The sequence below is a fragment of the Vulpes vulpes genome, chromosome 1 (assembly GCF_048418805.1).
Source record: "Vulpes vulpes isolate BD-2025 chromosome 1, VulVul3, whole genome shotgun sequence".
Classification (NCBI taxonomy): Eukaryota; Metazoa; Chordata; class Mammalia; order Carnivora; family Canidae; genus Vulpes; species Vulpes vulpes.
In genome coordinates this window covers 34741716-34764834 of record NC_132780.1, presented here as the reverse complement: position 1 = coordinate 34764834, position 23119 = coordinate 34741716, and the positions used below count along the sequence as shown (strand labels likewise).

Sequence of the window (23119 nt, the reverse complement as noted above, 5' to 3'; positions counted from 1 at the left end):
GACTCATAAAACCACTGTGTGTGTGTGTGTGTGTGTGTGCGTGTGCATGTGCATGTGCACACCTAGCTTCCTTTTGCCACGATAGGCAAGCAGATGTGCGCAAAACCTCCCTACAGTTTTGCAGAGCAAAAGAGAGCCATTTGATGAGAGATTCTGTTTCCTTGGGGTTCTCCACATACACACACTTTGCCCCCGCAGCCACTCTACCCTTAAACGCTCTTGGCAGCCTCTCGGGTTTGCCAAATTCTTCCCTGTCCCCACTCTTCAGAACCTCCGCAGGGTGTGGGAGAGCTCCAGTGAGAGGCCTGGACAAGCACGTCATTCTTTCTGGTCGCCAGTGCAAAGGTTTGCAGTGCCTGTGGGCAGCAGAGACTCTAAGAGTTTTGGTTTCACTGGAGGGCAGAGCACTGTCCCCAGCCGCCCCTGCCTGGCAGGGGCTGTCCTTCTCCTCCACTCAGCTTGGGAGTCAGAAAGGATAGAAGTTATAGATAAACTCCCCATCTTCCCCCAAATCATCCTGGCTTCTGTTCCTGTTAAGAGCAGCCCCATGCTGTCAGCGCCGAGGCTGAAAAACGAAGAGTCATCTTTGCTTCCCCCCTGATTCTTGACCCCTGAATGTCAACCCACTTTGCGATTCCAGCAGCCCCCTCGTCCCCATCACACAGCCATCCCTGGTTATCCATCTCAAGTCTGCTGCAAAGGCTCTGATGTTGGACCCCAACTCTAATCCCCAGCCTGAGATTAATTTGCATCTGATAGCATTTGATTTCAGCAAGACAGCCTAGAGCGGCTGGGGCACAGCCTTTAGAGCCGCATAGACCTGAGATCTCATCTTGACTGTCATGTTCCCCTAAACGCTCTTGGGTGATTAATTTAATCTCTGAGCCTCATAGGGTTGACTTGAGGATTAACAATGTAACATGTATAAAGTGCTTGGCACCAGGCCTAGGTATACTGAATTCTGTCCAGATCCCTTAAACCCAAAGATCGTTCACAGCTTGGCCTCAACCTTCCTTTCTAGGCTGCTTCATGAGTCACCTTCCCTTCACCCAGTGCTCTGGTGAAACTGAATATTTGTACGTGATGGTTTCCATGCTTACTTTTTTCTTCTTGTCTTTTACCATGCTCTGCTTCGTGCCCCTCCCACCACCCCACTGCTCTATTGAAATGCGAACTACCCCACAATATTCAGACCAAATCCTGGTCTCCTTAACGTTTTCTTGGGTCACACCAGTCAGAAATGACCTTTGTCTCTTTAGTCCTTATTAGCCTAGTTAGAACTTTCTCATGGCCTCCATCACAGCTTCCTGATTTTGATCACGTTTGCATCTCTATTTCTCCCCCTAATGTTTTCACATCTGACATATATGCCTATGACCTGGAGCACATGACCTGAGGCAGAAAAACAACTCTAAGGGAGAGGGGAGAAAGAATTGCTGCATGTGGGATGAAAGCCATCTCTCCCCAACAGACGTGCTCCAGTAAGTCAATAGTCCTGACATCCTGGCCTGCAATTTTTTATGCTAAGAGTTTTGACCCTGGGATGGTTAGCAGCTAGGGCTTGCGCAATGAGCATCAAGGAGAATAAACAACCATTCAATGAAAGGATACAGGACTGTGTGTGTTCATATTGGCCCAAGGAGGAGAAAGGGGGATTACTTCAGTTTAGAGGAATCAATGGAGATGATACACTGAATTGTGCTTTCCTCGAATCAATCCCATCAGAGTTTGAAAGAAGAAAAAACCCTTCCAAACTGGATTCACTGCAGGGTAGTATATAATATGACAGTAGATGGGCCCTGGACTAACATTCCCTTTTACCATTGGACCAATGTCATGTCCTGCCATTGTCGGGCCAGAAAATGCAGTTTCAGGGAAGCACTTCCATTCTCCCACCAGCTTTATTATGAATTTGTCAAGCTGGTTTAAGGGGAAAAGCTTCTGGGGCTGCCTTATGTTTCCCTTTGTGTTTTCATTCTTGTCCAATGACAAAGGAAGCTCTTGCTTCTTATTCTTCTCCAGTGGCCCTAGGATAAAAGCTGTAGAGAAAGCACAAATTGAAATCAAGAACTGCAAAAAAAGAAGAGAAAAAAAGGCAGTGTCTCCAGGCCAGGCATTGTGTACATAAACAAGGGATTTTCTCTGCCCCATGGATTGTCCACCGGGCACACAAGAACAAGAAGAGGAAAGTAGCCCCAGGCAGGCAAGCAAACTGAAAAGCAGAGGAGGGTCTGGGGAACATCTGACTCTCAGCAAAGGATCTTTGTGTTTTTCTCTCTTAATTACCACTGTTTAAGACATTAATCACCATTCTGAAATATCTAAAAATCTTCCTGTATCCCCCCACTTGCAAATGCTTTCAAATACAGGCAGTCAAACAAATACATAAAATTCAGGATTGTCTTGCATCAGATACATTCTCCAGGACATCCCAGCATTGGCCCAACATGCCCTTCTGATGTGGGTTTGTGTACTCAACCACAGTGCAACCCGGAAGGCTTTCTTTCTTGAGCATCTCACTTAGGCTAGGAATTTATTTTAATATTGGTTCTTATGACCACATGGGGATATCCTTGACCAAATAGCAGGATCAGTTTTACTTGCTGATTAGCCTGCAAGGGTGCATGTGAAATGAATCCTAATCCTCAAGGATCTGAGTACCCTTGGAATATAGCACTGAGCTTGTCTTGTCTTTACTGGTGAGGCTGGGGATGAATATTAGGTGGAAACCTGATGGGTCTCTGAATGACAGACAATGCAGAGATACATGGACACCTAAACCCAGACACTGAGCATCTAAGACCCCAGCCCTGCCTTTCTAGAATCCAATTAGGACAGTTCAGTCTCAGATATGGTAAAAAAAAATAAAAATAAAAATAAAAATAATTTAAAAAAATATATATATATATATCCTGACACTGTTAAAGACTGTAAGGAAGCCTTTATCCAAGGAACTATGCATGGGCTTTTGCAGCAAGAGAGAGAGATTGGGCTCAACTCTGAATAAAAAAAAGAAAAGTGGGAACTTATAGTCAAGGAGTAGAGGGAGGGGGTCAGTGGATGGGAAGTGACTAAGAAGGTAGGAGGATTCTTATGAAACAGACCTAACAAAATCCTTGCCAAATGCAGGCCAGGGGGATCAGATATCACTGGGAGAGGGTGGAAGATAAGGAATTTGGCCAAATATGGAGAGTGATTGGATTCTGAGGGTGGGGGATGCTTCCTAAAACAGAGTAATGCAGAGATGAACATGGAAGCCTGAAAGTTGGAGCCTGGTAGAGGAGAGGGTTCAGAAAAGCTAGGCAAGCTTTTTTTTTTTTTTTTTTTTTTAAGATTTTATTTATTTATCCATGAGAGATACAGAGAGAGAGAGAGAGAGAGAGAGAGAGAGAGAGGCAGAGACACAGGCAGAGGGAGAAGCAGGCTCCATGCAGGGACCCTGACGCAAGACTCGATCCTGGGTCTCCAGGATCACGCCCTGGGCTGAAGGCGACGCTAAACTGCTGAGCCACCTGGGCTGCCCAACCTAGGCAAGCTTTGATCAAAGAGAGAGTGTTCGTCATACACAGGCCCCATCTGAAAACCATAGGCCAGATTTGAACTGGGAATGAAGGATTCATGCCACATTTACCAGGCACCCACAATATGCCAGGCACACTGCTGGGTAACAGGAATGTAGAGATGGAAGGATCCTTGCCTTCCAAGAAATCAGAAACGGTTGTTGAAAGAGGGAAACAAGCCAACAGGAGACCATGCCCTCAAACCAGGCTGCCTGGCTTTGAATGCACCCCAGCTTTTCCTGACTGCATGGCTTCCAAATGGTATCTAACCTCCCTGGCCTCCAGCTCATCAGCTGGGAAATGGGAATAATTGCAGAAACGAGATGATAGAGTTTTGTGGGGCCAGCCAAAGTCCCAAAGTCTGTGTGTGAACTGTGTGCAGTGTTTGGCATAGCAAACAATCTTAGTAATCTTACTGTCACAGATGGTGGCAGGGTGCATAGCAAAATGTCAGCGCTGTGACACAGGTAGAAGTACAGAGGCAGACTCCAACCCCAGTGAAAGCTACTCTGATTCCAGATGGACTCACAAAAGATGATACCTGAATTGTGCCTGAGAGGACCAGGGGGGCAGATAGTCTGGCAAAGGTTGAGGGAACAGACACATCCTCAGAGGGAAGAGACAGCACAAAGCCAGTGCAGTGGGAGAGGGAACAGACCCAAGGAACATGCCCAGCTTAGCAAATGGGAAGGGAATTAACAATTCTTAAGCCCATACAAGATCCTAGATACTGTGCTATATGATTTTAGAAGATGATCCCACAGAAAGCTTTGCAGTAATCCGGAGACAAGGAGCTATCCCTCTCTTTCGCACAGAAAGAAACTGAAGCTCAGAGACTTACAAGAGCCCTAAGCAGTAACCTAAGGTTGCACATCTATTAGCTGGTGTGATTCACTTCTGAAACCGAAGGATTCTAAAGCTTAGGTTCTGTACATAGTCTGTCCTCTCTGAGTCAGAGCACAAGCTGTGTCAGTGCCAGGAGGGCTGTGGAGGATACTCATGGCTAGACTAGAAAAGTCCCAGTGTTCACAGTAAGGGGTATAAGTGTTACCCTGGGAATAACAACTTTTTCTGAACATAGGAAGGGTTATTACTAATTCCAGAGGCATAAGAACTGGGGGTGTATCACCAACATGGTACTCATGGCATGGAACAGAGATTATGGTGCTATGGCTCAATGACATAAAAGGGGAATGTTTTTAAGACAGTAATTTGTTCCTATGAGTTTGACTTTTTTAGGCTCCAAATGTAAGTGACATCAATACAGCATTTCTTTTTCTGACTTTTGTCTCTTAGCCTGATTCCCTCAGGTCCCTTCCATATTGTCCCAAATAGCAGGATTTCCTTCCTTCTCAAGGCTGAATAATATTCCATTGTGTGCGTTATCATCCATTCATATGTTGACAGACACTTAGGTTGTTTCCATATCTTGGCTATTGTGAATAACGCTGTGCAGGGAACACAGGAGTACAGAAAACTTTTTGACATTCTGTTTTCATTTCATTTGGAATTCATTTCATTTCATTCTGGGTATATACCCAGAAGTGAGATTGCTGGATCATATCATTAGCTAATGCTACAGTGATTATCATACTGCATTATATAAATGTATCAAATTAACACACTATGGGCCTTAAATGTATAAACCATTATGTGTCAATGACATCTCAATTTCAAAAAAATGGCGATTTGCCCTAAGCTAATGAACAGATGAGAGTGAGACAAATGGAAACGAGGTTTTCATATGGTACCATGCACAGAAACCAAATCCCTTCTTAGGGATGTTCTTGAGGGAATTAATATATTATGTAGGAAGCCAAACCTATTAGATGCCCCCAAAGCAGATTTTCTGCCATTTCGAGCACAAAGAAAGAAATTCTGTGATCTCTAAGGCTAAAAAGAGCCCCAATGATAACCTAGTCAAAGTTTTTTTTTTTTTTTTTGTAAAAAACAGAGAAGTGAGGTGATTAGGCCACAATCCTTTAGACATGTGACATCTGCCATATGAAGCTAACCTCATCCTGTCAGTAATACAAAGAAATCACAGGCAGGCGATTTCCACACAGGCAGGCTCCCAGAGGGCTGCACCAAAGGCATCTGTCTACCAACCTTAGAACCTGACAACAAGATCATTGGTGGGGCAACTAGACTAGCTTAAGAAGAGAAGCAAGAGAACCCCACCCTCTGCAGCACTTTATGTTGCTTTCTTGGTAATCTCACCATTGAAGAGATAACAGAATTATATGGTATCTTGATAAATACAGTAGGGAAGTCAGAAAAAGATATCATTCTATCTTGTAATGATGAAAAAAATGATAAAGCCACCAAAATAACCCCTAAAAGTCATTACAGCCCCAGTAAGAAGCCCATATGGTATTGGCCTATGAGAACCATCTGTCCTATATTATTTTCCGCAGAGATTTCTAATTATTTTTTTAAATATATAAGAAAACACACATGAATCCAATAATGTCCCTCCTGAGTTAGAAAATAATACTAAAGGTCAAACTGAATTTTCACCCATCTGTCTGGCTGACAAGATGGTAGATGACAAATATTCTTGATTCTGCTAGCCAAGGCTATGAGATATATAAAGAAGCTTCTAGAAATATTATTGCTGGACCTGTAGGATCTGTCATGTTGGCATCCAATGAGATACATCACATGGTTATATAACAAATGAAAGAGATAATGTCAATCATCAGGAAAAGAACTGAAAGCAGGAGGCAGTAGATGACAGGTTGTCATATAGTTCCAACCCCCTAAAAAAGCCCTGCTAAAATTTCTCCAAAGAATTAATAGAAGAGGAATTTAGCCTGTTCCCATTTTTTGCCCTCATCACAAAATCAGCTAGACTGCTTGTTCTGTCCTCCCCATGTGTCACCTTAGGATCACAAAGTGTTCTTCAGATTATGAAGGATAGTCAGTCATGATCCAGGGAGCCTGGGTTGAGTTCCTGACCCATATTTAATAATTTCTTTCCTGTGACATGACTGAACATGCTAAAAAGCAAAATACAAAAAAAAAAAAAGAAGAAGAAGAAGAAAAAGAAGTCTCCAAAGCTCATGTTCACCAAACGATTTAATTTGCACTTTCCAGTTATTAAGCCAGCACTGCCCTAGAACCAAGGCAGCATGCTAAGAGGGCTAAAGGAAACATCAGGAAAGTGATGAGGTCAGTCTGTTTTGCAAGACCTGTCTTTTTCCCAAAAACAAGAGCCTAACACCTCCAGGGTGTTGGGAGTTGTGCAAATAGTACAACAGATAAGAGCTGATCCTGTTCAAAGCTCCCACATCTCCAGAGAGGAAGGCTGCACTCTCTGACTCTTGACTGTGCCTCTTTCCTGCTGCCATTTTGGTGCAACCAGTTTTAGGAGACTTGCCTCCCTCTCTCCAGCACCTTCACTAACTAGATTGGAGGCCATTACAGCAAATCTGATTCAAAAACAACACAAGTTTTTTTGTTTTGTTTTGTTTTGGGTTTGGGGTTTTTTGTTTTTATTTTGTTTACTTCAACTAGTTTATCATGTACTAAAAGACTCATTTATAGCTGTAAAGGCAATTTGTGACAAGAGGTCCAAGCTTTGGGGAATCTATCCTAAGGACAGAATGTCACATGCAGAGCAAGTTGTAAATGATATTCATCCCATCATTATTTGTATCAGCCATTTAGACACAATATAAGTGTCCAGCAAAGGAGGTATTAATTAAGTGAACTATTCATATATCTTGGACAGGATCTCTATAGATAATGAACATTATGCTTTTATTTTATTTTTTTTTTAAGATTTTATTTGTTTATTCATGAGAGACACAGAGAGAGAGAGAGGCAGAGACATAGGCAAAGGGAGTGTGGGGAGCCTGATGTGAGACTCGATCCCAGGATCCCGGGATCATGACCTGAGCCAAAGGCAGATGCTCAACCAGTGAGCCACCCAGGTGCCCCAAATATTATGCTTTTAGAAGAGTTCCCAATAATATAAGAAAGTGCTTAGTTATAATACTAATGGAAAAGAAAATAAGAATACAAAATAGTACTTCACAAATATGCTCAACCCCCTACACACACACATATATACTGTGCCTATGGAAAAAAAAAAAATAGGAAAGGAAAGGAAAGGAAAGGAAAGGAAAGGAAAGGAAAGGAAAGGAAAGGAAAGGAAAGGAAAGGAGGAAAGAAAAAGAGACTTAAAGGAAATATACCAAGATATCATTAGTAGTTATCTTTTCATAGGACTTGGGATTTGGGAAATTATTTCTTATTTGACTTTTTCTAAACTTTCTACAATTTTCCATGACAGTCATGCATTGCTTTTATAATAAGAAAAAACTTATTTCTCATATTGGAACCATTGGGCTTCAGACCTCTGAATTGAATTTCTTAAAGGAAGAAAAAACCCACTAGTGTTCTTAATTACAGTGGGCAAAAAGAAAGAGAAGTCAAGGATTAGAGTCAAAAGAGCAAAACCTCCTCCATTCTCTAGCACTCCAGTAATTGCTCAATCGTGCATGCATGAAGGTCACTTAAGAGAACATGACGTTATGATAATGTGGGTGTGCTTTAATCTGCTAAAAGCAACCTAAGCTGAATTGTGTCCCCAAAGTGGAGAGAATACACCTTTAAAATAAACTGGCATATCGAAGCAGTCAATTGATACAATGGCAAAGCCAATATATAATAAAATATCTTTCAATAGTCAAATAATGACATATTTTATCTGATGTGTAAATTCATACATCTGAGTCTTTTTAAAGTAGGGCATACTAGACTTATAGTAATTTCATCCAGTTTCTATCTCCATAATATCACCATTTAGCCACTTCAATATGAGACTGTGAATCTTATTCACAATTATTATGTGGGGAGTCAATATATAGTTTACATGGAACTCCATAACAAATAATTGCACTTATTTGGTATTAATTTTCTCACAAAAATTTTGAATATCATTTTCTGCTGATCTTTGGTTTGCTCATTTCCAGATGTTTGAATTTCCTCCTCCCTCCATACAAATCAGCATGTCCATTTCCAAGCCAGTACCTTTGGCACAATGTTACCTTTAAGAATTTTGTCAACCAGGGGGGTCTGAGTGGCTCAGTTGGTTAAGTGTCCAATTCTTAATTTTGGCTCAGTTCATGGTCTCAGGGGGAGACAGAATGGAGTGAGATGGAGTCTGGCTCTGTGATCAGCAGGGAGTCTGCTTGAAGATTCTCTCCCTCTGCCCCTCCCCCTGCTCTCTCTCTCAAATAAATAAATCTTAACAAAAAAGAAAAAAAAGAATTTTGTTAACCAAAGGGAGTGCATTTTTGCAGATGCTGAAAATAAAGTAAGAATGTGTTTTAGGTGCATAGGATTCTATTCATCAGGTTGCATTATTCTCTTCCCCACGCCAAGTGACATTTAGTTGTACCAGAGTGAAAACTGAAGCCAGTATCTGCTCAAAGGCCTTTTATTACCCACCACAATTCCTGCTTAGATCCTTGTTAGGGGTCTTATATCATTCTGCATCTTGATGAACGTGGATTTTTGCATTTCCTATTAATCACACAATTGTTTCAAATTATTTAGAATATTAATATTTCAGCAGGGAAATATTCCGCCTAACTGGTGATTTTTTTAAAAGATTTATTTATTTATTTGAGAGAGAGAGTGCACATGAGCAGGGGGAGGGGCAGAGGAGAGAATCTCAAGCAGCCTCCCCACTGAGTGTGAATTGAAGCCCCACCCAGGGCTCCATCTCACAGGCCTGAGACCATGACCTGAACCAAAATCAAGAGCCAGAAATCAAGTGCTCAACCGACTGAGCCATCTAGGCGCCCCTTTGCTGATGATCTCTATAAGTCACTGCACTGTGATGACTGAATGACTTCTGGATCTAATCCTCTCCCTCTCTCCCTGCTCCTGTCCCCAGGAAACACATCTCCAGATTTTATTAAGAAATTGAATGAGTAAATAGGAAACATTTTAAAGATGTTTCAGATGTAGCATGTTAATGTCCTCAAAGCTATTGGTCAACACTATTATAGATGGGCTTTTTCTAAATTCCTACAAAATCACAAGAATTTTACTGGTGATCTATTTGTAGCTGTGGTGTTTCTCTAAAATTCTCTGACATGTTCCAAACCACTTGTCAAACCCAGGTATCGTCTCTTGCATAGCTAACACAGCATGAAATGATTGTGGAATGTTCTTTTCTGTTTTTGATAGATAGAGCCAGAGTGTCCTTGCAACTTAGAGATATTTTTCAGCTTAATACCATGGTTATTTTCATTTTCAAAAGCCTGCCTCAATCTCCATGTCGATTTTCACAGATTCATTGCTCGCTGGGACAGAAATATAAATCACAAGTTAAGCTAATTAATAGACGCCTTGAAAAGGAGTCAGTTTAATTTTTCCAATATGTTTTTCTGTACCTTCATCTTGTTCAACAACAGGACCTGCTGGGTTTTAGAAGTGGAAAGTCTCATGATAAATTCAGCCACATATACTCTATTTTATTATTTAAGTGGTGAATATACTGGTTGGTTGCCCAGAAGATGAATCAAACCATCTTCAAATACAAAATTACTGCTCCCAAATCATTTCTTATACCTCTGGGATTTTGTCATTTTTCTATAATATTATTCCTGCCTTGAGTCCTTTTCTATAATCTGGTTTAATCTTCATGGCACCAAAGTTTCAGACACTCTGGTGAAACATATTTCTGGGCTAATCGATGCTACTGTATCTCAAAAACATCGCACTTATACTAAGCCTCAAATAATTTCTAAAACTCAGGCAGCCCCGTTTTGATCTCACAATATTTGGCTAAGTGCTTAGCAAGTAATACAGTGCCCAGAAGACTCTTAATTAAAATTGATGGTTGACACGTGAAATACGTTCTTGGCGTATCACCTAATATGACCATTCGCTTTAGCTATGTTACCATCCCAGGTGAAATGTGCTACTTTTGCATTTTTGGTTTCTCCAAACCAGTTTCCTTAACACAGCGATTTGGTAATGATTCAGCCACTCAGCAAACAATACTGAGCAAGGACTAGCTCGTGATCCTGCCTGCAATGGACCTCGCTTTTATACAAAGAGACATGTACAAAAAAAGAAGTGAGGGTTAAAGCAGAATGCTGGATAGCTTCACAGAGCACACGAGATGAACGAGAGGGCTTCCTCAATGGCACATGTCAAATGAAAGGCTTGTGGTTTGTTCTGCAAGCAGAGAAAAGGGCACTGCAAAAAAAAAAAAAAAAGGAACCGAATAAACAAAGGCTAAGAGGATGGAAACAATTTCAGGGGCACTTAAAGGAGCAAGTTTCTCAGCACGATTGGGGCATCAGGAGTGTGGGTTTGTGGCTGAGGTAGTGGGAAGAGCAGCAAGGGTGTAGCAGTGACCATGTATCAGAAAGAGATAAAACTAAAGAAATAGATGAGAGTGTAATACTGGCGTTCCTTGAATACCCTGCTAAGAATTTTTAGCAATGGGGGCACCTGAGTGCCTCAGTCAGTTAAGCATCTGCCTTTGACTCAGGTCATAATCTCAGGGTCCTGGGATTGAGCCCTGCATGGGGCTCCCTGCTCATGGGGAGTCTGCTTCTCCCTCTCCTTTCTCCCTCTGGTCCTCCCCCAACTCGTGCTTGTTCTCTTCCTCTCTCAAATAAATAAATAAATTTTTAAAAACATTTCTTTAAAAAAAAAATTTAGCAATGAAAGCCACTAAAAAAATTTTAGTAAGGAGGGTGGTATAATCAAGAGCATTGCCTGGATAGCAGCATGGAGAATAGAATATAAAGACTAGAATGGGGAAGATCAGTAAAGAAACTCCTAAATAGCTCTGAGTCTGCAGGCTGAACAACGGCTGTGACAGTGAGAACCAAGAAGGAAGAGGTGCCCAGAGATGCACCTGGACATACCATATATTTACTCACTTCCCTCTGTCTCTCCTTGTGTAGAATGCACTAGAAGTAGGCGGCCTCCATGAAGGCAGGAATTGTCTGTCCACTTTGTTTACTGCTCCATCCCCAGCACCTCTCTGGTGCCTGGCACAAAGATACTCAGTGAATCTGTGTTCCACAACTCCCTTTTTTTGTCGCAGTGTAGGCAACAAATAGGATGCCCTGACTCTATACTTTTTTTTTACTCTATACTTTTAATGGGGTGCAAAATGAGAGAGAGAACATAAGCAGAGGTGCTGGTTAGTGGACAAGTTCAGGGGGCGGAGAATACTTGTCATTTGGAAAGACTTAACTCCTCTTCAATCTGAGAATCAGAATTGCATCTGTGCTAAGGCAATTTGTCTGCAAGTGAGCTGAAGATAGAAAATGTCAAACTGAATTTGGGGAAAAGTTGTGAGTTTTTTAACAAAATGTTTGATGTTTGTTCTTTCACATCTTGAAGATCACTTTAATCTCCCTATATTTCATAGTGCTTTGACAAAGTAACCAACCATGTCAAAAAATCCAAGAGTCATTTTTTGGGTATATGTTAAAAATACCAATTCTATCATAAAGGAAAATCAGGCTTTAATTACAAATCACCAATAAAATAACTAAATAACTTCTCCCTCTGTGTAATTAAAATTTTTGTCTATTAAAGTTACATTGATAAGATTTGATAGAATGAGTGTATGTGCCTATCTCTCTTCTTGCACCTCCAATGACAAAAAAAAAAGGCAAAAATAACAAAAATATATATATTTCTTTGAAACAAACCCCTATCAGTGCTTAGCAGGGAAGAAGATAAAAAAGGATACCATGCTAGGAGACAAGAAATTTTGAGTAATTTCGGGAATATTAAAAGCAGGTATAGAAATTAGAGTTGCAAAAAAGAAAGAAAGAAAGAAAGAAAGAAAGAAAGAAAGAAAGAAAAGAAAAAAAAGAAAAAAAGAAAAGAAAAGAAAGAAAAGAAAAGAAAAGAAAAGAAAGAAAAGAAAAAGAAATTAGACATTTGCAAGGGGACCTGAGTGGCTCAGTTGGTTAGGCATCTGGCTCTTGATCTCAGCTCAGGTGTGATCTCCATGTCTATTCTCTCCCTCATTGTGGCAAAACTTAGAATTATATATTATTAGCAAATGCTATAAAGTTTACTTCCTATGTAGCTGGAAACAGGCAAGCAGTATTATTTTCCCACTATACAGATAGAGAAATCTAAAGTCTAAAGTAGCTGAATAAAATAGCAATTTGGTGTAGATATTCAAAGAAACTTTTGGCTTCCTTAAGTAGCTTCCTTCTGACTTCGGAGAAACCCTTGGTCATGGTTCAGTATTATTTTGGGTTTGTATTAATTCAACATGTATTAATCCTTCATTGCTCCATTTTTATTCTCCTTCCTTATTTATCCCTGGAGAATACTCTTCTCCCCTAGATTACCAAAAGGAAAGATGTTGTTGTATTTCTGCTTTCCCCTTCTTACAATTTGGAAATAATTGCTAAGTTATTCTAAAGGGGGTTCAAGGTTATTGAGAGGATGGAAGGATCTAGAGCCATTGCAATGCTGAAACCCTTCATAACTATTGCTGAGGAGTAAGCGTGGTGATGGCTATGTTGTACACATGCATATGCACACACACATGTACATACGCACGTAGTAGGACCATTTTCTGAAGGGCATACTAAACTAGCTGCTTTTAGACAATTTCCCAATTCACAGTTTACATCACAGCTAACACATTTTTGTAAATCCAGCAAGTTTGAATTCTAAAACTGAAATGATAGAAGAGGATGTTTTTCTTGATCTCTGGTTTCTCTCCATTGTAAGAATAATCAATGCAATTATGTGAGGTGATCTCTGTTGGGAGGCTACAGAGTCAGCTTCCTCCAAATGAATTGCAGAAAACTCGAGTTGAATTCCTGCTGTCTGCTTACCCTGTGGTCAAGAATCTACCTTGTAGATATTAAGATAGTCTGTGTTCCGATATGGTCTCATTGATTGATTTTCTCTTGGAGGAAAAAACATGCATTGCTAATGGTCACCTTGTCTCAAATTACAGATTACGGTATTTCGGATGGGATCAGAAGGACACCAGGACATTGATTTAGCTATCCTGACAGCTTTGCTCAAAGGTAAAAGAGTTTGTGTGTCCAGAGAGTGCAAAAATAATTTAAATAATTTAGCAACTTTATCTCTTAATTGGTGGGTATAATCCTAAAGGATACCATGATATCCAATTATTGATAACATAAGGACTTCTGGATGACATTGTTCCTGCTATGAAATTTTTCTATGATCGAGCTGTCAAAGTGTGACTAGATTTCTTAAAGTTTAAATATATTACAATTCAATCATGTCTACTGAGTCATAAAAATATACAAAGGAAAAGTTTAATGTCATATGTAAAATACTAAGTTACTGAAGTTACTTAATAATTATTATCCTGTCTACTTTAAAAAACCATTTAATATGGCATACATGATAGATATAAAGATATCATAACACATTAAAAATGTGTTGATTAATTAAAATGGAAAATCAAAACCGTTGAGAGGAAAGAAGAAAGAATAAACAAAAAATATATAGGCTACTATACTTGTTGTAATGGAACATTAACTTTAGCTCTAAGTTTCCTTGAAGTCCAGTGAAAAATAGAAATGCCCTGGATTTTATGATTTTCCTTTAGAAGATGGATGTTTGTCCTATTCTTTAGTCTCCTTTCTATCAAGAGGATACATACATGTCTCACTACATGTTCGCATCCTTGGAGCCATATCAAGAGAAGAGCAGTTTCCTCCAGGCTCCACAGATCAAATTCTGCCCTTATGTCCCTTAGTAGGTCTATACATTTGACCAATAACATTCAGCAGTAAAAAAGGAAGTTATCTCTATTCAGGCCTGAACTGAAAACCAGAACTATAAGATGAACAAAACCACCAATCCTGTTGAATGTGGCTCTGAGTTCAAGGTGTTACCCTCATTCTCCCCAAGCACCATACTTTGCCTCCTGCCCCATTTATCACAAGGTTGGTGACTACCTGTTAGGAAGCCTTCATGGATTATAATCTCTGTAAGGATAGAGAATGTGTCTTATCCACCAGTGGATCAGCATCTCACCTAATTCCTCACAATAGGGCAGCATTCAGTCAATTAGTGTTGAATACGTGAAGGAATGGATTACTGAATGGATGATTATTAATGATTCAGTGATAGACTTAACATTCCAAAATTGAAATTCAGAATAGCAACCATTGTGTTCTAATTTCCAGTCTACCTACCTTTTTTCCACTATTAATACTTTCTTAAATACCCATCAAGTGGTGGCCATTATGCCTAGTGCTAAGATTTTTACAAATACTATAAACATTAATTATTATAACGACTGTGTTGTGCAGCAGCTATCTTTAATCCCCATTCTACAGACAGGTAAGTGGAGCTACAAGATTTAAGTAACTTGCTCAGAGTTACCATGTTAATTAATCATCCTGAACTTAGATCTAGGCCTAACTCTTCACCACACCACATGTGGCCCCCTTGGCACTAGAAGTCATTGATCCCCTCCATGTATTCCCCAAAAGTATATTTGCACATTCAGTTCAAAATCCCAATCACATTTCAGAAATTCACAATCCTGTGAAGTGTATCATGTGTTCCAGGTTGAGAATCTCTGCTCCAAAGCATTTCATTCCAATGAACTGACAAAGACATGTAGAAGAATTCATGCATGTAACCATGCATGGGCCGAACCACAAAGCATACTCTGGCCACCATTCTCCATTTGTCAGAGATCAAATAAAAAGCTAGAGGCAGGAAATTCTCTGATATTTGCTCTTCCTTCACAAAAATAAGAAAAAGTAATAAAGCCACTAACATTTATTGAAGACTTGCTAAGTGCCAGACACTGTGTTAGATACATTCTGTGTATAAATTTGTTTAATCTTTACAAGTTCGATAACCAGTTAATTATGTCTTATACATAAGGAAATCAAGACACAGAACAATTAATTACATGCCCAAGATAAGCTGGCCAGTAAGCAGTAGAGACAGGCTAGCCCCATAGCCCTCACTTATGTAAACCACCAAGGCATCCCTATTGCGTTGATGATAAGAAGTAGAATGCCACATTTCTTGTCTTAACCAGAACTCAGCAAACAGAGAAGCGGCCCCATTACTGGTTAAAAACATACAAGCCATCACAAAATATCTTCTACTGAAAATATTTTTTTCTGCTTTCACCAATTTGTGCTTTAATTTGTGTTTCGCCTTTAGATCAGTCTTAGAATTTATTTGTTATAATATAGGATAGTTGTTTCCTGACTGTGCATGACAGACCATATGAAATACCTTTTATATTGTAACCAAGTAGTTATACATATGTTTTTAGAAAGCTGAAGTTAAAGTACATGAAGTAATATTTACATTGGCTGTATGCAATGAAATTGGATATTTCCTATTCTATTCTATTCTCTTTAACGCTGATTATATCCCACTAAATTGATTTCATGACCCACTAATGGGTCATAACCTGCAGTTTAAAAAACACTGCCGTAATAGATTAAAGGAAATTATGATTGCTCTAAGAAATTAACATTTCTAATCACTATAATGAATATTATTTATGCAACAGTTGATGCTAATGGGAATTTATGCCGTTAAAAGATTATGATGTGTCAACTCTATTTTGCAAAGGCTTTTAAATGCTCTCTGATTTTGACCCAGTTGATTTGTGAAGGATGTCAAGCATAATCCTTTTGCCAACTTTCTTGGAGGCCAAGAGCATACTTACATCAGTTTCAAATTCTTTAGTTTGTTAAATTATTCGTATGTACTTTTTAAATTATGCCTGGGCATGTAACATGGTTTAACACTTAATTTTTACAATTATATTTAGTTTTCAATTATGCTATGCATGAGGAACTTTTTTATTGTCAAGTTTTTATTCCCTCCATCATCTGAGAAAACTAGAAATTAGAAAGGAGGTGGAGGAGAATGCCAGGAAACTAAACACTTGTCCATAAATCCAGAAGAAAAAAAGGGGGAGGGACTGTTAGGAAACAGGTGACCATGAGGAAAGTCTAACTTTGCTGACAACTTGTTTCCCATCCCACTGGGTTTGAGTTTCTTCAGTATCTGTATATATATATTTCAGTATCTGTATATATAAAGGATACTCTTTATAAGATACAGATTTGGGGGGTATCTGTTCAAAAATGAAGAAAGGAGGAGACAAAAAGGATGTTATTCCAGAGGTCTTAGAGGTTCACGCTTTCTTTGAATGCTGACCTGGAGTAGCTTTTGAGAATAAGTGATATCACATGTGTCTTTCACATTAAGGTTAACTGCTCTCCAAGAGTGGTGGTCTGAGGCTACAAACTGTATACCCTACACCCTTCTGCTTTTCAGCTCTCCTCTCCTGCTGCCACGCATAGTCAGGGGAAGCCAAGGAACATGCAGGATGTTGACTATTCAGAAAACAACAAAGAAATTTTTAGAACAAGCATGTCCCGAATATTGCCTGGGATATACTCATACTAAAAAAGCTGTTTGTTATTTATCTGAAATTCAACCTTAACTGGGAGTCTTGTATTTTTATTTGCTAAATCAGGCATCCCTACTCAGAGGAGGCCTGATGCCATGAATACGTCTGGACTTCAGACACCTTGAGTGATTCTATGGGGAAGTACTCAAAAATCTAGGGGAGTTGCCTGGTCTGGCCCCTGTCTGCCTCCTGCTCAGCCTGGCCCTGCCTAAATCATAGCAGCCAGAGGCTTCCCTGGAAACAACCCCAAACTCACCTTCATAAACTATTCAGTGTTTACCAGCCTGCTCTCATGGCCAATTTGGTCATGCCTCTTGCTCTGGCCCCTCTTGCTCTGGGCTCCATAAAGCCAGAAAACATCTGCTCATAGCAGGGTCCCTTGACCCTCTCTGTGGATATAATTACTTTCAATTTTAAAAAATCTTTTCTTGTACACCTCAGAAGTCAAATCATGTGGATGTACCCTTTCAGTTCTGTGCATGCACTAAAGTATAATATGGGCAATCAAGAAATTCTTTTCCTTTTTTTAAATTTGTTTTTATTTAAGTTTGATTTGCCAGCATATAGTATAACACCTAGTGCTCATCCCATCAAGTGCCCTCTTCAGTGCCCATTATCCAGTTACCCCAAACCCCCGCCCACCTCCCCTTCCACAACTCTTTGTTTATTTCCCAGAGTTAGGAGTCTCTCACAGTTTGTCTCCCTCTCTAATTTTTCCTATTCAGTTCCCCTCCTTTCCCTTATAATCCCTTTTACTATTTCTTATATTCTCCATTCATTTCATTCATATATGAAACCATATAATGTTTGTCCTTCTATATATGATTGACTTACTTCCCTCAGCATAATACCCTCCAGTTCCATCCACATCAAAGCAAATGGTGGGTATTTGTCCTTTCTAATGGCTAATATTCCATGGTATATATAGACTACATCTTCAGTATCCATTCATCTGTCGAAGGACATTGTGGCTCCTTCCACAGTTTGGCTATTGTGGACATTGCTGCTATGAACACTGGGGTACAAGGAAATTCTTTTCCTTTGGGTTCATTCTTCACTGGTAAAGAAGTTCTGTGGCATGGGAAAAGACCTTTATTGCTTATTCCTTTCTTCTGAAAAGCATTTTTTTTTTAAATCTCAAAGATATCTCAAAACTCTATGCTCCTCTTCAAAACTGCAAAGGTCATCAAAACCAAGAGTAGTTTGAGAAATTGTCACAACCTGGAGGAGACTAAGGAGGCATAATGACTACATGTAAGGGGCATCCTAGATGGAATCCTCAGTCAGAATAAAAGAAAGAATATTGTGTTTAAAACTGAAAAATCTGAATAAACTAGGATTTTCATGGATTTTTTTAAAAGATTTTAAGGGAAAATAGGAGAACTGAGCTATCATATGTTTTGAATCTGAGCAAGAGACGTACTGTTGCCAAGAAAACCTTTCATGTCATGTCAAAATGACAAAAAAGGAGAAGCATCTTATAGAATTAGCTGTAAAAGTCATGTACATATGTAATCAAAATACTGTACTATGTGTAGGCAATATTTAATATAAAGGGTCTATATAAATCAGATAGGTGTGGACAATAGCTGATCACTATAAGAAATGATTAGAAATATCACTGGGGAATCTAGCAATATTTGAATGCAGGACTCATAGGAAACAATTTGTATGAAATCCAATTTCCCTGTGGACTTACACAATCATTTCAGAAAAAAATTACCTAGTTCCTCCCATTTTTTTTGTTATGTTTCGGTTCTTCAGACAAAATTAATGCTATCTATAATTAATTAATTAATTACAGATACTTATAAGTGGAGGACAACAACTTCTTTTTAAAAGAGACATTTGTAATTTTCCTGAAACTATGAGGCAAGGAGTTTGAAATAAAAATTCAAGTGCCAAAAGAAGAGCCAGTATGTTCTAACTTTAGAACATTCTCAAGAATGCTGTTGATTAGATCATACAAAACAATGAAAATCACTGTGTTCTGAACCTTTTTCCTTTAAAATTATATCTTTCCCAGCAACTAAACTTGAAATAAAAGTGGATAAAATTTTAAAGAGGAAAACTAGTATATCTGAATGTTTTGAAACTACTTCTGAATGTATGACCCTTAGACATATTAACTAGAAAATGCTATTATTATCACAAACTAGGACCGACATCAATAGGCAATTAGTCTTGCTAAATAACTCATCTTAGTTTTAAGTGACTTAATTAATCCCTAGTAAAACAAAATTGTGGCATTATTCTGAAGTAGCATATGTCCGATAATTCTATGCACCAGGTAGACCTCAAAAGCAACTAGCATCCGGGAGTGTTTACTGAGAAGGTAGCTTGCTTGATCTCAGATGATTCATGAATAGATTTAATGGGAATTAATTATGGCCTTGCTTTGAAGATAAAAAATTATTTCTGATTATATGTTCAATCTTTCCCATCCCTCTTTCCCATGTGTAGGCAGCTTAACAAAACACATGCATGATTGCTTTCCTTTTAATAATTTTTTTAACCTGGAATTGTTTGAATAGCCTTAATACAGCCAAGAAAAAAAAAAAGAGAGAGAGACATTCATGTTGATACTTCTATCATTTATATGAGATGCAAAGTTATCAGTTATCAAATATTATACAAATGAAAGTAGATGAAATTTCATCTAAAAATAAGACTGACAGTGTCAAAATGTGTGGCATGGTCACTTTATTTTAAGCTTATAAGGGCATTGGGGGTAAACTGGAAGAATAGTGAAAAATATCTCAGAGACAAAACTCACTAGGTAATTTTTACAATGAAGATTCTTTACACAAGTGTTGAATCCTTCTCTGCGTGAGGCCACTTTTGGTCTTCCTTCTGTCCTTTGATTTGTAAATCAGGCTTCCCCATGTGCACCTGTTTCCTGATGGCTCATTTTACCCCTTTTGTCACAGAGCAGATTGACCAGGAACAGTTAGAGTCCTGTCAGGGGCTCCCCAAAACCTAAGTAGCAATATTTGAACGCAGGACTCATAGGAAACAATTTGTACAAAATCCAATTTCCCTGTGGACTTACACAATCATTTCAGAAAAAAATTACCTAGTTCCTCCCATTTTTTTGTTGTTTCGGTAAATCAGGACATCTGCTTCCTTTAAACTTTCAGGGCTCTTATTAGGGCACCTAGCTGTCAGATGACCTTAGCTGCACACATGCCCACACTTTCTCTGGCTAAAATCAGTGTGATCTGACACTTGTTTCATTTTTAAAGATTAGATCACCAGTGGAAGAGAGTGTCAACCAGGAAATTTTCTGGTTACAAGTAAAAGAAACACAATTCAAATTAGCTCAAGCAAAAATAAATAAGATGGACATGTGGGTTTACATGATGAAGTAAGTGAAGGGTAAACTGAGTTCAGGCAAAGTAGGATCTGGGGCTCAGATGATGTCATTAGAGTCTGTCCTCCATCTCTCAGATATTAGTCTGTATACCTGTCACACAGCATGGCCATCGGCAGTGCTAGGCTCATACCAACCAACTGAGTGAATCCCCATTAAATTCCTGGGACTTAAAGCAAAAGGAAGCCAGGGATGACTTGCATGTGCTTCCCATAGATCAGTGCCTGCCCCTGAATTCATCATTGTGGCCATGGGAGTGGGACAATCCCTCTGACCATGAAATGGGAAATGGTCTTACCTTTCCAGTTTCCACCCAGGTTACAGAGTTATGGGTTCCCCCCTACCCCCCCCCCAAAAAAAAGATTATGTAGCCTGGAAGTAGAAAAGAGTGCTGGTAAGACCAATAGCAACTAAAAAATATATACACTTCTCTGAAGTTGAGACCCAAAGAGTGTCAGATTTGCCTCAAATGCAAATGCCTCAAAATCTATATACCAGGAATAAATTCTTCATCCCATAGACCAAAAATAGAAACTAGGTCAAATGAATACTAATTAGAGTCCAGCCATTCACCCAAGTCATACTCAATAAAGTTCACTTTAGGTAGACCTAAATATGTAACTTATTAATATTTTTACTATACAATGATGTATTGTTATAATCACCATTCACTTTTTCAATTTTAATGGTCTGTGCTGGAGTATTTCTGCAAAAAAAAATGTTAAGGGAAATGACATTTTTAGCACTTTTTTCCCAAGACCAAAGTCTGTCTATTCCTTAGAAAAAAATGATTCCATAAAGGCCAAGTCGCCCCAGGCATTCCCCATTGGGCACCTTCCACGCCATCCTCCCTGCCATGCCATCCCCTCAGAGTGCTACTTGCCACAGTGGGACTACCCAGCAAAGGTCCCAATAATAGTGACAGCAACACCCATAAGCAAAGCCTACTACTCCTTGTTGATCAAACAGCTTCCTCTCATTGAGGCTCAGTTTCATAACCTGTAAAACCCAGACGATTATAATATCTCTCTCATAGCCTTTGTAACCATTGTAGCCAATAATCCAAGTAAAGCATTTAACCCAGGATCTGGAAAAAAAATCAATTTAATAAATGATGGACTGACTGATGATGATGCTAAGCTAGAAATGAGGACAAAGACCACCTCTGTTTTACTCACTGCCATCTGCACACACAGTGCCTACCACGTCATCGGTATTCAAAAACAATCATCATTTTTTTAAGATTTTATTTATTTATTCATGAGAGATATATAGAGAGAGGCAGAGGCATAGGCAGAGGGAGAAGATACTCGACCTGAGCAGATGCTCGACCACTGAGCCATCCAGTTGCCCCTCAAAAACTATTGTTAAAGTCATGAAGAAATGATCAACCAGCTTTAAAATCAGATTAGGTATATATTTAGATTCTACTTCTTTCTTGGCTGTGGTATTCATTAAGGAGGTTACTTAACCTCTATATATGTGCCTCAGTTCCTTTCCCTGCGTGAAAGAAAACCAGAGCTCTGTCATGGGGGAGGATATAAGGGACACTTGAGACGGTGACATTGGAAGCTCCTTGAGGACAGGCACTCTGCCTTCTTTATGGTAAACATTTAACAACTAGTATTTTTATACCTTCTCCCTTCTCACATAGACCCTAAAAATTGCTAGGGAACTGGAACGCCCCCATGTCCAAAACCCAACAGAGCATAAAAAATGTTAAATTTGAATCACCTGAAAACAACAAGCAACCAATATATAAACCTCAAGCATACATGTAAAGATCCAAAATAGATCCACAAAAATTAGTTTCCTCTTGAAAATGGTTGAGAACATGCTAAGCTGCCTTAAAATGAAATTAATTTTCTGGCGAGTTTATTTTCTTACAAATCCAAGTAGATCTTATAGCAATAGCAGACAGCAAGGTAGGTAGCAACTTTAGACATTTTTGTTTGTCTCAGTCGGAGAATGTGATAAAAGAATGTTAATTTTTTCATCCTGTTATGTGTATGTTTTACAATTCACAAAGCATTTTCACATAAATTTCATCATGTAATCTTTGCAACAACTCTGTAAAATGGTTACTAGATAATTTATCCCTAAACTGAGACTTTCTTAGTGATGAAAGTAAGAAGTATTGACAATTATGCCAGAAAAACTAGAATAAACCAGGTAAACTGGTTTATTAGAATGTCCAGGTAAACTGGGAAGTGTGATCATTCTCGATTACAAACTCATCTTCCATAAGAAGTTTCTGGAAGAAAATGTCTTCTTTGCCTTTGCATCCTAACACCCAAAAAAATGCTTGACATATGGTAGACATTATATATATGTGTGTGTGTATATATATATACATATATGAATATATGTGAATATGTATGAATATTTGTGAATATATATGAATACATGTGAATATATCTGAATATATGAATTTATGTGAATATATATGGATATATATGAATATCTATGGATATACATTAATATCTATATGAAAATGTATATGGATATATAATCATCAATGCAATAATTCCAGAAAATGTCCCAGAACCCTAAAACACACACTTCTAGATTACAAGCTCCCACTGAGTGCCTGACACAGTGGGTGAAAATAAACCCCTGTCAAGTTGTATCATAATATTATAGAACATGGGAAGCCAAATATATACATTATATTAGTGTATTGTATTATATATAATAATTAAAATATTGAATATATTATATTATGTA

The 23119-nt window shown here is 38.8% G+C and overlaps 1 protein-coding gene across 30 annotated transcripts in view; it reads left to right on the top strand.

Annotated features, from left to right (window-relative positions):
- The window catches only part of TRPM3 (transient receptor potential cation channel subfamily M member 3), an 862465-nt gene that overhangs the window by 730264 nt on the left and 109082 nt on the right, over positions 1 to 23119 (top strand). For all 30 annotated transcript variants that reach the window (XM_072762579.1, XM_072762569.1, XM_072762536.1 and 27 more), the window contains one exon: positions 13540 to 13612. In XM_072762579.1, the coding sequence (XP_072618680.1) occupies positions 13540 to 13612 (73 nt within the window). The remainder of the gene's footprint in view (positions 1 to 13539; positions 13613 to 23119) is intronic.